Here is an 18,851-nt window from a genome sequence, read left to right on the forward strand (position 1 = left end):
CTAGGAGTAGAATTGCTGGGTCATTGTGTAGGATCATGTGTAAGCATTTTAGAACCTATTAAACTGTTTTTCAAAGACCATTAGAGATGGTCTTTCTAATTTCAGCTATTCTGGTGTGTATGATATGACATCTTATTTTGGTTTTAATTTGTTCTTCTTTAATGACTAATGGTGTGAAGCATATTTTCATGTGCTTATTAGATATATATATGTATATATATATATGTGTGTGCATATCTGTTTCAGTCTTTGGTCCATTTATTTTATTAAGTTTTCTTTTACTTACTGATGGGTAGAAGGATTTTTTATATAATATGGATAGGAATGTTTTCTGTGATTTATATATTATAAATATGTTCTCACAGTCTGTGGTTTTCCTCTCCTTTCCTTAAGCATGTTTTTTGATGGGCAGACATTTTTAAGCATAGATAAATTTGGAAGAACTGACATCTTAACAATATTGAGCGTCCAATCTGTTAACATTGTATATCTTTTCATTTATTTAGTTTTATTTAATTTTGCCTAGCACTGTTTATAGTTTTCAGTATATAAGTCATGCATTCATTAAATGCATTCCTAGTTATTTTATTTTTTTATGCTACTTAAAGTAGTATTGCTTTTTAAATTGCTTATTAGTGTCATATGGAAATAGAATTGGTTTGAAAAATATTAACCATGCATTTATAGTATTGCTAAATTTGTGTATAACTTCCAGTAAAGTATTTATAGATTTTCTTGGGATTTTATAGAAAATAATTATGTCATCAGCAAATAAAGACTATTTTACTGATTCTTTTCTGACAATTATTTCCTTTGTCTTATCTTATCACACTGGTTAGGAGTTTAAATACAATGCTGATGTGGTGAGCATGGACTTCCTTGCCTTGTTTCCAATTTTAGGGAAAAAGCATTGAGTATCACCATTAAGTATGATGTTTTATGTATATGTATATATACACACATACATTATATATACAAAAATATGTATATTGAAATAGACTAAGGGAGTTCTTATCTATTCCTAATTTGCTTAGAATTTTATCATGAACAGATGTTGAATTTTATCAAGTGTATCTACTGAGATATTCATATGATTTTTCATTTTTATTCTTTAATTGTTAAATCACATTGGTTCATTTGCAGAGCCTCAACTTAAGTAGGAATAGATACACAAATCAACAGACAGTTGAAGAAATATTCCAATATTAGAAAGAATAATATTTTAAAAAGAGCAAAAAAGTTACTATAGCAGAAATAGAGATATTGTAGGAATAGAAGAAAAATTTCCAATAGTAACTATTTGGATGTAAAGTTTCAAATTTTATAAACAAACTCACAATATTGAGTTAACTGGTAAAGGGAAATGTGAGTTAAGTGATTTGCTTCAAGCATGAAAACAATATGCTTGAATAATATGGTTTCCAATTTAATTATGACAATTACAGAAATACAGACTAAGGAATGAATTTGAAAAACTAAAAGTAACAACTAGGCGAGTAAATTCAGACCCTATAAAGCCTTATGAAACACTGAAAATAAAAATAAAAAGCACACAACATAGTTTGCATTTTTAGAGAGATAAAAGAAAAAGACAGTGAGTTATAAAAGACAAAATTTTAAAAAGTTATAAATGATTAGTTATAACACTAAATATATATGAAAAATGATATTGAAAGGCATAAATCCAACTAGGTCACAACTAAGACAAAGTGACACAAAATTTGTTGAATCAAAGATAGGCAAGTTAAGGAATGCAACTGCAAACAATAAAGAAAGCAAGCATGTTCCCATCAATACCAAAACAAAAGTCAATAAACAAATAATGGGACAAATGTTTTATGAACATTGAAAAGCAATTCACCTCTAGCCATATGGAGACACCTCAAAGAGATACAAGTGGAACTACCATTTGATCCAGCAATCCCATTACTGGACATCTACCCAAAAGAACAAAAAACATTCTATAAAAAAGACATCTGCACCTGAATGTTTATAGTAGCACAATTCACAATTGCAAAGATGTGGAAACAACCCAAGTGCCCATCAATACATGAGTGGATTAATAAAATTTGGTATATGTATATCATGGAGTTCTATTCAGCCACAAAAAACAATGGTGATATAGCACCTCTTGTATTATCCTGGATAGAGCTGGAACCCATTCTACTCAGTGAAATAACCCAAGAATGGAAAAACAAGCACCACATGTGCTCACCATCAAATTGGTTTTAACTGATCAACACTTAAGTGCACATATAATGATAACATTCATCAGGTGTCGGGCAGATGGGAGGCGGGAGGTGGGGAGGGGTATACACACACATTATGAATGCGGTGCATACCGTCTGGGGGGTGGAAATGCTTGAAGCTCTGACTTGGGTGGGGCAAGGTCAATATACATAACCTAAGCATTTGTACCCCCATGATATGCTGAAATAAAAAAGAAAATAAAAACAATTCATCTCTAGTTTTTGACTCTTTAAGTATGCAAAATATATAGGGTCTGGATAATTTTAAATGATTTATTATTTAATCTTGTGACTTAAAAACAAAGTACACATTTTTTCTCAGTATCTTTGAAATACATATCAACATTGAGCATAATCTTGGTCTCAAAAGAAGTCAGATGGACCTGAGTAGGCAGCTTAGAGAAAAGAAAATTAAAATGTCCAACAAACATACAAGTGTATACATACTAAAACATCAATGACAAACCATTTCTCACCCATTAGAATGGCAAACACAATTTCATTAGTGACACTAAGCAATGTGGAAGAAGATTGAGAGAAACAGACATAAATTGCTGATATGAGCATGTATTACTACAGCCTTTTCAGAAAAGATCTGGCAATATCTAACAAATTTTAAGATATACTACAGACTGACCCAGAAGTCCCACTTTTGGAATATATCCTATAGAAACAAAAACACCAATATACGTCCTATAGAAACAAGAACTGTAGAACTGTCAATGGCTCCCCATTTCTTCAAGTGCAAAAACCAAATTCTTACACTGTTCAAAGAGTCTAAAATGATCTAGCCCTTCTCTCCTCTCCCCTTGCTCACTTCTCTCTGGCTGCGCCCACCTCTTTGCTGCTTCTTGACTACACCAGGCATACTCCAGCATTAGGAACTTGATACTTGCTGTTTCCTCTGTTTAGCATAGTCTTTGTCCAGATATCCATGTAGTGAACTAATGTCTTTGTGTCCTCTAAGTACTTACTCCATTGTAACCTTCTCAATGATTCTTGCTTTGACCAACCTATCTAAAATCACAATCACAACCCCTCTGTTTCCCCTTTACTCCCAAGCCCCTAATCTGGTTTTATTTCTTTTTTCTGTGCCCTTATCACTGGCTAACATATGAAATGAATTACTTATTTGTTTTACTTATTGTTTATTGTATTTTTCATTGTTTCTCTTTTCCCCAAAATATACATGCCATAAGGGCAGGGATTTTTGCCTGTTTTGTCCATTGATTTTTTTCTTGTATACCTAATACATACAAGCTGTCCAATATATATTTGTTGACTAGATTTTCATAAATATAAAAGTATTTATGGAAGTATTAGTAGGAAAAAAATAGTAACATGTATCTTCATCCTGAAAACAACCTGGTTGGCTGAATGGTTGAGTATATCATTGTAAATATATACAGTTGAAATATTACATAGCTATTTATTTCCAGTAATTTGGATGGAAGGTCATAGCTTTAGTGTTGAATAAAAACATCAGGTTCAGATTAACATATTATGATCCTATTTTTATATAAATCAAACTAATAAAGTCTTTTATTTGTGTGTAAGATTTAGAATGAATGTTGGGAAAGGCAGTTCAGCCATGCCTAATCAAAGAGCCTGGCCAACAGATAAACCCAACCATAGAGACCAGCCAGTGGCCCCACCTAACCTCAGAGCACAGGCAATGACCCCACCCAAACACAGACCCCAAGAGCAAATTCTGCCTGTCCAAGGACACTACCAGCTGGCTCATCCAGAACCCCAGGATAGACTGAAGATTGCACATCTTTCCCTGCCAGACAAACCTGTAAAGGCAGGAAGGGGTTACTACTCCCTCAAATGTGTAGATAGCAATATGAGGATACAATTATCATAAAGAAACACGATGAAATAACACCACCAGAAGACACAAATAACCTCCAATAACTGACTGTAAAGGAATGAAGATCTATGAACTCCCTGACAAAGAATTCAGAATAATACTTTGAAGGAAGTTCAGTGAATTACAAGAAAATACAGATAGACAACAAAACAAAATTAGAAAACAATATAGAAACAAAATTAGAACATCAGAAATTTCCAAGAAATGGAAATTATAAAAAAGCACAGACATCATAAATCTAAAAAATACAATGACTGAACAGAAAAAATTTAATAGAGAGCTTCAACAGAGATTCAATCAAGCAGAAGAAAGAATAAGTGAACCAGATAGGTCATTTGAAATTTTCCACTCAGACAAGCAAAAAGAAAAAAGAATGAAAATGAGTGAAAATAGCCTATGGATTTATTGAACACCATCAAGTGAAACAACATACACATTATGGGAATTAAAGTAGGAGAAGAGAGAGAAAAATGATCAGAAAGTCCATTTAGAGAAATAATGGCTCAAAACTGCTCAAATTTGGGGAGAGAAATGGACATCTATATTTATGAGGTCCCAAAGTGCTCAAACAGGTTGAACACAAAATGTCTATATCAAGAAACATTATAATTATACTGTCAAAAGATTAAAAAGAGAATTTTAAAAGCAGCAAAAAAAGAGTAACTCATCATATATAAGAGAGCCCCCATAACCTTGTAGTATAACTTGAAGTCTGGTAAATTGATGCCTCCTAATTTATTCTTTTTGCTTAAGATTGCTTTTGCTATATGTGGTCTTCTCTGGTTCCATATGAAGCATAGAATTATTTTTTCTAGATCTGCAAAAAAAATCCTTTCTGCCCTGGGACTAGCAGGGGCTGTGTTAACACTGTGGCTCTAGTGTGCAAAATTAAAGGAAAGAACGTGGGGGAATAAAAAAGAGAGAGAGCCCCCATATGGATTTCTCAGCAGAATCCTTGCAGGCCAGGAGAGATTGAGATGATATATTCAAAATACTGAAAGAGAAAAACTGCCAACCAAGAATACTATACCTGGCAAAACGGTCCTTCAGAAATGAAGGAGAGATAAAGACTTTTCCAAACAAACAAAAGCTGAGGGTTTCATTACCACTAGACCTGTCTTATAAGAAATGCTAAAGGGAGTTGTTCAAGCAGAAATGAGAGGACATTAATTAAGAAGATAACAATATATGAATATACAAAACTCAATGGTAAAGTAAATATACAGTCAAATTCAGAATTCTCTAATATTGTAATAATTGTGCATAAATCACTTTACATTCTGTTATAAAGTAAAAAACCAAAACAAATTAGAAATAAGTATAACCTTGGTATTTTGTTATTAAGTACACAATATTAAAAAGATGTAAATTTTAACATCAATAAGCTAAAGTGGAAGAGAAGTAAAAGTACAAAGTTTTGTATACAATCACAGTTGTTAGCTTAAAATAGGATGGTATAACTAGTAGATTTTTTCATAACCTTCATGGAAATCAGAAAGGAAAAATCTGTAGTAGATAAACAAAAGATTATGAGAAAAGAATCAAAGGATGCCACCAGAAAAAGCCATCAAATCACAAAGAAAGCTAAAAAAAAGAAGAATGAAAAAAGGAACTTCAAAATAGTCACAAAATAATTTTAAAAACCAAGATCCAACAATTTACTGCATATGTGAGATTCATTTTGGCTTTAAGAACACACAGAGGCTGAAAGTGAAGAAATGGAAAAAAGATATCCCATGTAAAAAGTAACCAAAAGAAAGCAGGGATGACTATATTCATCCATATTTATAACAAACAAAATATATATTAAGTAAAAAATTGTCATAAGAGACAAAGAAAATCATTATATATGGAAAAAGAGACAAATTCATCAATAGGATGTAACAATTACAAGTATTTATACATCCAGCGTTGAAGCACCTAAATGTATACAGAAAATGGTAACGGAACTGAAAGGAGAAATAAACAGCAATACAATAACAGTAGGAGACTTTTATAAACACCTACATTTGGGAAAAAGAAAGATCTCAAACAACCTAGCTTTATACCTGAGGGAAAAAAAGAAACTGAGCCCAAAGTTAAACAGAAAGGAGGAAATAATAAACATTAGAGTAGAAATAAATAGGGTATAGAAAAACAATAGAAAAGGTCAACAAAACTCAGAGTTGGTTCTTTGAAAAGATAAACATAACTGACAAATCTTTAGCTAGACTAACCAAGGGAAAAAAAGAGTCAGAACTGAAATAAATAAACTTACAAATAAATGAAAAAGGAAACATTACAATTGATACCATAAAAATACAAAGGATCATGAGATCACTATCAACAATTATATAACAATAAATTGGATAACCTAGAAGAAATGGATAAATTTCTAGACACATACAATTTACCAAGGCTGACTTATGAATAAATGGATAATCTGAGGAGACCACTAATGAGTAAGAATATTGAATCAGTAATCAAAAACCTCCCATGAAAGAAAAACCCAGGACCAGATAGCTTTACTGGTGAATTCTACTAAATATTTAATGAAGAACTAATACTAATGCTTCTCAAACTCTTCCCTCCCCTCCAAATAAAAAAGCAGGAAACACTTCCAAACTGATTTTATGACAGTATAATTACCCTGATACCTAAGTCAGCTCAGAACACTACAAGAAAATAAAATTATAGATCAATATCCCTGATGAACATAAGTGCAAAATTTGTCAACAAAATACTAGCAAGCCAAATTCAACAGTATGGTAAAAGGATCATTCACCATGATGAAATGGGATTTATCCCTGGGATGCAAGGATGGTTCAACATATGTAAATCAATAAATGTGATATGCAACATTAGTAGAATAAAAGACAAACATTATATGCACATTGTAATAGATGCAGAAAAAGCATTTGAAAATCCAATGTCCTTTTATGATAAAAATTTTTAACAAGTTAGGTATAAAAAATGTACCTCAACACAATAAAGGCCATATATGACGAGCCCACAGCTAACAACATAAAAAACAATAAAAAGCTGAAAGCTTTTCTTCTAAGACCAGGAACAAAGCAAGGATGCCCACTCTTACCACTTCTATTCAACACAGTACTGAGGGTCCTAGCTAGATCATTTAGACAAGAAAAAAATAAAAGGCATCCAAAAAAGAAAGAAGTAAAATTGTCTCTACTTCCAGATCACATGGTGTTTTATATATATATATATATATACACACACACACACACACATATATATATACATATATATATATATATATATAAAAATCCCTAAAGACTTTACCAATAATTTATTAGGAAAAGTAAAAGAATTCTGTTAGGGTGCAGGACACAAAATCAACATACAAAAATCAGTTGTGTTTCCATACATTAACAACAAATTATCTGAAGAAAAATTAAGCAATCTTTTATTCAGCAGCATCAAAAGAATAAATTCTTAAGAATAAAGTTAACCAAGAAAGTGAGGGCTTTAGACACTGAAAATTATACGACATTGATGAAAGAAAACTGCAGAAGACACAAATAAATGGAAAGATATCCTGTGTTCATGGGTCAGAAGAATTACTATTGTTAAAATGTCCTGACTACCTATAGTGATCCATAGATTCAGTACAATCCTTATCAAAATTCAAAGGTCATTTTTCACAGATACACAAAAAACAAAAGTAAAATTTGTAGAGAACCACAAAAGACCCCAAATAGCCAAACCAATCTTTATTTATTTTTTATTTTATTGAATTTTTTAAATTTTTTAAAAATTTTTGAGACAGAGTCTCATTCTGTTGGCAGGCTAGAATACAGTTGCATCATAATAGCTCATTGCAAACTCAAACTCCCATGCTCCAGCCATCCTCCCGACTCAGCCTCCCTAGTGCCCAGGACTTCAGGAACCACCCTACCCTACTAATTTTTCTATTTTTTGTGTATCACTGTGTTGCTTAGGCTGGCCTTGAGCTCTTGGGCTCAAGCAATCCTCCTGCCTTGGCCTCCCAAAGGATTACAGGTATGAGCCACCCCACGCCTGGCCCAAAGCAATCTTTAGAAAGAACAAAGCTGAAGGCGTCTCAGATTTCAAACTGTATTACAAAGCAATAGTGACCAAAACAATATGATACTGGCATGAAAACACACACAGAAACCAATGGAACAGAATCACGAGCCCAGAAATGAACAAATGCATATAGTAATATTTGGCAATGATGCCAAGAATGCACTATGGGGAAAGGGTGGTCTCTTCAATAAATAGTGCTGGGAAAACTGAATATCCATATGCACAATAATGAAATTATAATACTCAAAAAATTGACTTTAAATGGGTTTAAGACATAAATGTAAGACCTGAACTCATAAAACTCTTAGAAGAAAACAGGAAAAAAGGTTCTTGACATCGGTCTCGGCAATGTTTTTTCGGATACAACATCAAAAGCACAAGCAACAAAAGCAAAAATAAACTAATGGGACTACTTCAAACTAAAAAGCTTCTGCACAGCAAAGGAAACAATAAACAGGATGAAAAGGCAACTACAGAATGGAAGACAATATTTGCAAACCATTTACCTGATAATGGTAACCCTTATATGTTCAAAATATATAAGAACTTCGTACATTTCAATATAAAAAAAACCCCAAATATAATTCAATTGAAAAAATGGGGAAGGGACCTAAATAGACATTCTTCCAAGGAGACATATGAATGGCCAACAGGTAGATGAAAGGTGCTCAACATCACTAATTACCAGAAAAATGTAAATTAAAATCACAATGAGATATCACTTCACACTTGTTAGGATGGCTATTATAAAAATGACAAGATAAAAATTTTGGTAAGGGTGTGGAGAAAAGAGAATCCTTGTGCACTGTTGGGGGAAATGTAAATTGGTACAGTCATTATGGAAAACAGTATGGAGGGTCCTCAAAAAATTAAAGATAAAACTATCATAGGATCCAGCAATCCCACATCTGGGTATACGAGAGCTGTCCGGAAAGTATTCAGCCATTTTTAATACTAGTTTTCACCTTACAGGGCTGGATACTTTCCAGACAGCCCTCATATATTCAATGGTAACAAAATCAGTATCCTGAAGGGTTATCTGCATCCCAAGGTTAACTGCAGCATTACTCACACTAGCCTAGACATGAAGATAACCTAAATGTCCATTAATGGATGAATGGATAAAGAAAATACAAAGGAATATTATTATATATTAATATGTAGAACATATTTTATATTATAATGTATTTTATATGCACACACAATGGAATATTCAGCCATAGAAAAGGAAATCTTGCCATTTGTGACAACACTGACGAATCTTGAGGGCATTATACTCAGTGAGATAAGTCAGACACAGAAAGACAAATACTATGATCTCACTGATTGTGGAATCTAAAAATGTCGAATCATTGAGAGTGGAATGGCAGTTGCCAGGGGTGGGGGAGTGGGGGAAATGGAGAAATGTTGGTCAAAGGGTATAAAAGTTCACTTATAAGATAAATAAGTTCTGGGTATTTAATGTGCCATATGGTGACTATAGTTAATAATGAGACCTATCTGGAAAGTATCCAGCCATGTAATCTGAAAAATAGTGTTAACAATGGCTGGATACTTTCCAGAGAGCCCTTGTATACTTGAAATTTGCAAAGAGAATAGATCTTAAATGTTCTTACCACACGCACACAAAAAGGTAACTATGTGAGGAGATGGATATGTTAACTAACTTGAATGTGGCAATCATTGTACAATATTTACGTATATCAAATGATCACATTGTACATCTTAAATGTATCCAACTTTGTCAATGATATCTCAATGACACCAGAAAAAAGGAAAGAAATAAAAAGGCAATCACAACCAAATAGTTTAACTTCTGGTCATTTTTTAATTCAAACAATTTATATCATGTTCTGTGTTTCCAAAGTATTACATTATGCTTCTCTGTAGAATAACAAATGTTTTTAAACTTTGGATATGATTTTAACTGAAAAATTTACATCCCCTCAAAATAAATAAATAAATACAGTTTTACATACATTTTTAAAAAAGCTTATATAGGCTCAGAGAATGAATATTTAAAGCACATACCTAAACATATTATCAAGAAAATAGAGAACATCAAAGCCAAAAAACAAATCATAAAGATTTCAGAACACTTGAATAAATGAAGAGATATACATGTCTGTAGCTGGGATCATTCAGAGTTGTTTAAAATGTAAATTCTTCCTAAATCTAACTTTTCATTCAGTGTCTCTCAATTGAATCCTAGCAAGATAGGTTACAGAATATTACCTATAAAATCATAGTAAGTAAAACATTTCAGTATTGAAACAAAAAATAGAACCATAGGTCAGAACAGGGGTCACCTATACAGATTCATACGGAAGAAAGAAGATAGTACAGTAGTCCCAACCATTTGAATGTGGTCTCTCTCTCTCTCAAAATATCTCATTGTACTGTAGATCTTAGGCAACCTCAGCATACAATTGTCTTTTCTTTCCTTATTGTCTAGAATGTTCACCTTTTCAGTTAAAGGAAGCAATTTACGGCTTATTTATGGCATATCTGGGTTGCCAGCATCACCACTATCCTACGTTGGGGCCATTATTAAGTAAAATAAATGCTCCTTGAACACAGCACTGTGATACCACAACAGTTGATCTGATACTTGAGACAGTTTCTAAGTGACTAATGGGTGGGTGAGTGGCATCTACAGCATAGAGGTGCTGGACAAAGGGATGGGTCCCAGCCCAGGTGGGACTGAGTGGGACTGCATGAGATTTCATCACATTACTAAGAATAGCATGCAATTTATAACTTATAAATTGTTTATTTCTGGAATTTTCCACTGAATATTTTCAGACCTTGGTTGACCCCAAGATTAACTGAAACCATGGAAATCAAAATTATTTATAAGGGAGGGCTACTATAGTTTATAATAGCATAAAAATATCAAATATCTATGAAGACATCTAGAAGTACAAACCCTTCAAATACAAAAATAGAAATTTATTAGAAAATATTTTAAAATTAGTAATATATATATACCATATATATGAGATGGAAGACACAATGTTGTAAAGATGTCAATTCCCTTGAAATTGGTCCATAGACTCAATGCAATCTCATACAAAATCACAATAAGATTTTGAGAAACTGATTTGGAAACACAAAGGTCCAAGACACTTTGGAGGGAGAGGAGAAGAATATTCTACTATATATCAGGAGTTGTTGGGAAGCTGTCACCACTGTGACACTGTAGTACTGCACAAGCGGAGACAATGACGGACCAATGGCAGAGAAGAGAGAGCACAGAAAAGCACCTGCCTATATGGCAACGTGGTTAAGGAAAAGGGTAACACTGCAAATCAGTGGGGAAAAGGATGGTTTAATCAATTAATCGTGTCCTCAGAAAACTTGTTAAGAATCAAAATAGAGCCTTAAAACTGTAGCCCAGGTAGGAAACAATTTGGACTCATACAAGGAAGGAAATGTGAAAAAAAAAATTTCACTCAGATTACGTCTGAGGAAGTGGGAGGTTTGGGGTGAAGCACAGCAGCCACAGTAGGCACAGGAGAGAACAAAGGAACACAGAATGCAATCTGAAGAAGATGAGCAGAATATCACCACAGTGCTTAATGCCACACAAAACCTAAATAAAGCAAGAATGTGAAAATGGGACAATAAATTAATAAAATAATGGGGTAGAGTGGAGATTGCACAGTTGTAGAAACAAATTAAGATCCCCCTCAAAAAGAAAGAATCCATTTTTAAAAAATTAGAAATTACAAGAAACAAAAACCTATTAAAAATTAGTTGTCATGGAGGAAAAGTTTGAGACAACTGTTATTAACACAAAGTAAAGAAATGAAAAGATGAAAGCACTAGGCAGCAGACAAAAGCTGTGAAGGCTAAAGTTGCTCCAATGTAAGAATAATTTGGCCTAAAAATTGAAAGAGAAAAAGTTTTCAGAGATATTGCAGAAGAAATTTCTCCTGAAATAAAGGTAGAAGCAAACCTGCCACCTTGAAGATCACAAGAACTACCTTATACCTGGCAGTCCTCATGAAATATGTCAGTAACTTTCTGCAGCACTTTATTTATAGCAGTTAGTGCGCACCTATCTTATAAAATCAGGACCACCATAGGTCTATATGCTAAATTTTAAGCTTTAATAAGATAAAAGACAGGAAAAGTATATTTATAGTTATTGGAATATTTAATGAACTCTCTCATGTTATGAAAGGACAAACACATTAACTGAGTAACATTGGCAAAAAATAAATAAATTAAAACAGGATGCAACTTTTTATCCATCAGCTTTGCAAAGTTTGGCTGGGTGTGGGGAGATGGCTTGTTCATTTTATCTGCTATTGGTAGAAAAATATATTGATCGATTCAGTCACTTAGAAAGGCAATTTGGCAGGATCTATAAACAAGTAAATGTTAACACCCATTGTGTCAATAATTCCCCTTTTTTAGGTGTTGACACAAGTTACATACTTGTATACATGCAAAAAAGCCCAAAGGTAATCATTGTTATTACAACTTATTGGTAAAAGTGAACTGAAAACAACCTGTATGTCCTTCAACTTAAAAAGTTATGGTATATCAGTCAGGAGCCGTGGCTGCATCTGTAACCCGGGCACTCTGGGAGGGCAAGATGGGACTATCTCTTGAGCTCAAGAGTTCAGGACCAGCCTGAGCAAGAGCCAAACCCCGTTTCTACTAAAAATACAAAAATTCTCCATGCTCAGTGGCATGTGCTTGTAGTCCCAGCTACTTAGGGGGCTGAGGCAGGAGGATCACTTGAGCCCAGGAGTTTGAGTTTGCTGTGAGCTATGATGATGCCACTGCACTCCAGCCAGGGCCACAGAGACTGTTTCATAATTAAATAAATAAATATGTAAATAAATTTTTTAAAAATAGTGGTATATCAATTCTATGGAATAGCATTTAGCTGGTAAAAAGAATGAGGTAAGTTTATATGCATTAAGGTGAAAAGATGTCTAAGATTTCCACTATTACGATACGTGAAAATGCAGAACAGCATGTGCAACATAATCCCATTTATTACAAGACTGGAACACAAATTTTGTATTTATGAAAACACACTGAATATAGGTAAGCACGTAGGAAAAGATGAGGAGGGCTAAACTCAAGCCTCTCCACGGGGCCAGGAAAGGAAGCTACTGGGTGGGGTGAGTGGTGAGGATCTTTTCCCCTATATACTTCCACATTGTTTACAACTTTATGAACATGAATGTATAATATATTTATTTTTTCATAAAAACATTTAAATTAAAAAATTAAGCAGTGTTATTTCTGAATCCATTACTAGAGAAAAGGTAGGATTTCTATCCTTTTTCCTTTCAGAGGTATTCCCCCATCCTGCAACAGGAAATTAAAGTAAAAATAGAAATATTCAGCCTACACTAGTCTTTTGCTGTCCTGGGCCTTTCTCTTCCTTTCCCTTTCCCTGATCAAGGTCAATGGAGGAAGAATCAGACCCCAAGCCGGTCATGGGAACATCCTGGGAGTCGCAAGAGCCATCCCCTCGCCCCACCCCTTCCCAGGACAGATGAGGCCACAACATCTAATGTTTAAGGTAAGCCAGGTGTTTACCCCAGAGCGTCTATTTTCTAAACTATTTTCTTTGACATGACCTATGTGAAGGTAGAAGAAGGCAGAGGGACAGGAGAGGGTTCAGAGGTCATGGGGAAATAACACATCCCATCGACACATCCCTGCCTCAAAGACTCCTGTGTTCAGAGTCCTGGCCAGCTGAGCAGCAGCTGCAAACAAGGAAGCCACGTGTGTATGGCAAGCTGGACTCACACCAACAGCTGTCCTGCTGCAATTTAAAAACACAATTTCGTCATCACATACTCTGTGATTTCATTATATTGCATACCTATGTTCTTGCAAAGCAGGACTAAACTCAAATAAAGCTTCAGACATGAACGGCACTAAAGGCATAAGAGCAGCAATATTGCCAGAGATTAGGAGGGAAATAAAGACTCACCTGAGGCTCAGGTCGTGGCCTCCACCTGCCATCCTCAGAGCCTGGGCTCTGATCCGTCCAGTCTGCCTGGCCTGTGTCCACTGTAGCTGCCGGGAAATTCTGCCCACAGACTGACTTACCCAGAGAGGGCTCCGCCCAAATGGGGAAAAGAGAAGTGAAACTATTTTTCCAAGCTCATGAGGTGCTTGAGCTCTCCCCCTTCACTCCAAGCCATTCTCAGCTTCCCGAAATGTGGCAGAGGGATGGAGAGAAGCCCTGGGTAACACCTGGAGGACCAGGGAAGGAGGACCCCAGGACGAGCAGGGCCAGCTCCCAGGAGCCCACATGTTTGTGCAAAGGACAGAAAAACCATCCCCTTGAACCCAAACTGCACTCGGCTGCTTCTGCCTTCCAGAGGGCAGCACGGTTTACTGGGAGTGTGTGTGTGGGGGGGGGACTCCATGTTTCCTCTGCCCCTTGCTGAGAAGGCTGGGGTGGTGGGGGCAGGTTGCAGGGAAAGCCAGAAATGTCAAATCGCTCTCAGGCCCGAGGGAGAGCCTGCACCGGACCGAGTCAGGTCTGCACCTTGGCCCACAGGGCTGGAGAGAGCCGAAACGCTCGGCGTTAGACACCGGGGAGGATGTGCCGGGGCAGGACGCTGGAGCCAACCTGGTGACAACGGTTAGCATTTTAGGTGCAAGGGTTTAAGGCCTGTTGACTGTGGGGCTGCTTTACAACACTGGGGTGAAGAAGAGACACCTGAGCTTCAGAGAAGTCACTGGAAGCCTGAGAGGGCAAATGCTTCTCATTGGAGGAAGCTGGAGGTTGGACCCAGGTGATCTAGAAAGGAAAGGGCAGGTGACTCTGGCTGGGGGTGACTTCTGCCTCGGAGCTGTGTCTGTGCAGATCGTTCATCCAGATTCGGATCCATCATTCCAGCATCAAAGGTGAAGACAGGGAGGCCGGGGGGAGCTGGGGGCGTTAGAATCCAGGGCCCGAGGTGAGCAGAGGGAGGACAGGGCAGGATTCAGGGGCCCGAGGGGGACAGTGCTCCGGGGATGTTTTCCACACTGGCTCCCACTGAGTCCGACCTCCCCCCGCTGTGGACAAGGTGGCTGCTCAGTCACACTTGGAAATATGGGAGAAGGGGGATTCCACCCTCGCTCCACTTCTGCTCTTCTTTCCCCAAAGGAGCAAGTGAGCACCAGTCTGCTTGGGACAGACTCCAGGACACTGATGAGGACATCTTTTCCAGAGGGCAGGGTCTCTGTGTCCACCAGGTGCTGCACACCCTTAGGTCTCTCTCTCTGTGTCTCTCCCCCAACCCCCGACTGTGGGCAGAGGAGCCGGTGAGCTGAGCCTCTGTTGGGCACAGCTGTCCTCTGCTCCCAGCCTCCCCATGGCACAGTGGCCCCAGCTAGGCCAGGCAGGGACCAGACCAGCCTGCTGTGGCGTCCCCTCTCTCTCTTCTTTCTGTCCCTTGGCAGCAGGCAGGCCCAGGCCCAGCTGAGCCAGTGTGGTGGAGGCTTTGGACACCTGAGGCTGCAGGTTTGGAGCATGCCAGAAGGATTGTTGGGGGTGCAAATGTGGTTATTTCTGTTGGAAGGGAGCGAATCCTGGAAAAGCAGATGAATGGGAAGAGCTGTCCTGGCAGAGGAGGAAGAGGCTAAAGGGTGGGGGCCTGTGAGAGTGGGGAAGGGAAGGAGCACAGGAAGTCCATCTGGGCAGCTGCTGAAGGTCCAGGGAGCATCCGTGAGAAACACCCCCGAGGAAGCCACAGTCCTTGTGCAGCACGAGGAGCAAGGAGGCTGGCCCAGGGCCCAGGGCCCATACTCCTTCAGTTTAAGCCCCTGTTGTATGCACAACTGGAGAAGGGCACCTATCCCCTGTACCCTGGCACAGACTCCCACGGCCCACTGATACCAGCTCATGTATCTTTCCCATGACCAGCCCAGTCAGCAAGGCTGGCCACAGACACACCGTGTGCACACAAGGCAAGGAAGGGCCTGTGATTCCGTCTCTCATTTTAGCAGCCCAGCGTCCCTGTCACCGCGGCCCAGTACCGCTTTCATCCCTGACTTAACTCTGGCCACGTCCACACTCCCCTCTAGTGGCCATGATAGGAATTATAGTCTCTTTAGAGCGGGGCTCTGTTTGTGGAAACAAAGGGAAAATGTTTCTCTTCTCAAGATTGCAGCTATCCAAACACAACCCAAAATTCTGTTCTTGTCCCTGAGGGGGAATCAATGAGAATGAAGTGGTTTGAGTACAAAGGAAAGAGAAGTTTATTAATTTTCTGGGAAATGAGAAGGACAGTGGACTAGTGTCTTAAAGCCTACCATCCTCCCTTCACGGAGAAACACAGGGCTTTTTAAAAGGGGATTTTCAGCAGTGGGACTCAGGCCTGCTTGATCAGTGTCACTTTGGGCTATTGTTGCTTAAGTATAATTCGTGTTTTCAGTCTTGTGTCTTGGTTCTGGGGCGATGGTGACCTTATCTCCAGTGACTATGACCTTGTGGTCCTTGTCCTTATATGGACCATCCTGTTTAAAGATAATAAAGAACAAGCAGCAAAGAACATTTTTCTGCCCCTTTGATCACTGGCCTGGGGATGCATTGCAAGTTTTAACTCCCAAAAAGTGTGGGGTTTTCAGAAGGACAACGCGTGAAAGTTTCCATTGCCCTTTTCCCACTGTTTCCTCTGCTGCACATTCCCCAGTGTCCAATCTTATCCTTCCACAGCTATGTGAGGAGGGGTGACACAATCATCGAGCTGCTTCCTGCTAACTGGGGTGACATTTTAGATGGAAGGTTTGTACTTGTTTATGCCATTGCTCTTTCTGTCAAGGCTTCGGCAGTAGACTTACAAAAATAACGGATGCAGGAGATCACCAGGCGACGAAGGGCGTATGCAACAACTGCAACTGTGAGGACTGACAGGGTGAAATGGGGGATACCTGATAGGAGGGCTTTCACCTCGCTTGGTAGGCAAGAGAAAATATTAGAAAACCAGCCACGTATCCCTGTCCCAAATCTCCACGTTCTGCAGTTTACCGTGACCAGGTAGCTTGCTGCCTAATTTTCTCAACATGTCCTTCCACCTCTGCAGAGGAATTTCTATAAGCACAGCATGAAGAATTAGCTACAACACAAATACCTCTCTGTTCTGCTAAAATGTAGTCCAAAGCAATGGGATTATCAAGATCTTCTTGAGCTAAAGAGTCTAAAGATTTTTTTTTTGAGCAGCTATCACCAATGCAATTTCATTGGCAATCATCCTCAAGGTCACAGATAGGTGCCAAGCAAGTGTTGACAAGCTTCCACTCCCCACCATGGAAGTAGACTGTACCCAAAGAAGTACTCATCTCCATCTGGGATTTCCCCCAAGGGAATACTGTTTTAGGGTCCCCTAGATGGAGTCCCCATCTAAAATTTCACTGGTTATTCATGAAAATAATTTCAGGGAGCTAGTCCAGTGAGTAGTCTCAGATCTGTTATGGACTGACAAGAGAGTGGTGAGGTTCCCCAATAAACAAGTTCCCCCACTGTCCAGCTATTTAAGCAATTATAAGGTCAAGGACTTCCTACTTTGCCTCCACAGACAAAAATCTATCCAAGGGGTGCTTAGATAGTACCTGCTCCTATTGAAAGATTTATAGAGTCATTCTTGGGTAGCATTTAAGTTAAGCTCTTAAACCAAAGGTCTGTATAAGGATGCCTATATTGTCCTTCCTGGAGCTGACATATTGATAATTTTCCTAAGCCTTGGGGATACATTTTTCCCTGGCATACTATGGTACAAATTGGAGTTCCATGGTCCTTATCAGAGGAGCTAAAGCACTTATTAGCAGGGTAATCTAGAGAAGGTGGGGCTCAAAAGACTATCAGTTACATTCTTATTAATAAAATGAGTAGTCAATTTGGGGAGACTGGTAGGTCAGTAGAAAGTGCACCAGTAGGACTTTGGGTCTTTACTGTTGCCCTGTACGAAGTGCCTGAATGGGACTAGGTAAGAAACATGGGACCCCTGACTACAGAACTATTAGTTCCACCTAGTAGGTGGTCAAGAGACTGTCTTCTACAAATTCAAGAGTGTAGGAAGGTATACTGGTGAAATTATATACAGGAATAACCACGGGATCAGAATGGTCTTGCACCACCTGAGGTTTAGGATGACAAACCCAGTAGTGAGACAGACTAGCAAAGGAGTAGGTGATAGTTTAGGAAATCCTCCCTAAGGATTTGTCTCTCCATTCCATAGATAGAACAAATAACCAAGGAAAAGTTAGCAAAAATATCAACGTTTTCATTTTTCCTTCTTCTTATACAGATACTTTAGATTGCCTAAAGGCTGGCCCATCCACTGGGGGCTTGTGTCTTCTTCTTCCACAGGACACCTCTTCACTCTGATATGATGGACCCATTGACAGTTTCAACAAGATGTGAGTTGTGAGAAGTACTTCATAGGGTCCCTTCCATTTTTCTGCCAGTTGTTTTTCAGATCCTCATTCTTTCCAGGCTTTAAGCAACACTTGGTCTCCTGGTTAAAAGGGTTGGGGTGCTCCCAACTGGGCAGGGGACTTGAAAGGGGCAAATTCTTTCAAGTAGTTAGTATTTATTTTATTTGTTTGACATAACACTTTACTCTGTTTTCCTCATTTATGGTGTTATTACCATTTTTACCTTGGGGCATTGAGAAGGGTCTCTCATAAACCATTTCATAGGGTTTTAT

The 18,851-nt window shown here is 37.9% G+C and overlaps 1 protein-coding gene across 4 annotated transcripts in view; it reads right to left on the reverse strand.

Annotated features, from left to right (window-relative positions):
• LOC123643470 (nuclear autoantigen Sp-100-like) overlaps positions 1–14,256 on the reverse strand; it is a 45,511-nt gene extending 31,255 nt beyond the window's left edge. Inside the window, exon 1 of one of the 4 annotated variants that reach the window (XM_045559028.1) lies at positions 14,141–14,255. In XM_045559028.1, coding sequence (XP_045414984.1) covers positions 14,141–14,172 — 32 coding nt within the window. In that variant the 5' untranslated portion in view covers positions 14,173–14,255. Of the gene's footprint in view, positions 1–14,140 lie in introns of all 4 variants that reach the window. The other 3 variants (XM_045559027.1, XM_045559026.1, XM_045559029.1) reach the window with 3 other exon arrangements.
• Between the last annotated feature and the right edge of the window lie 4,595 nt (positions 14,257–18,851).

The sequence above is a fragment of the Lemur catta genome, chromosome 8 (genome assembly GCF_020740605.2).
Source record: "Lemur catta isolate mLemCat1 chromosome 8, mLemCat1.pri, whole genome shotgun sequence".
Taxonomy (NCBI): Eukaryota; Metazoa; Chordata; class Mammalia; order Primates; family Lemuridae; genus Lemur; species Lemur catta.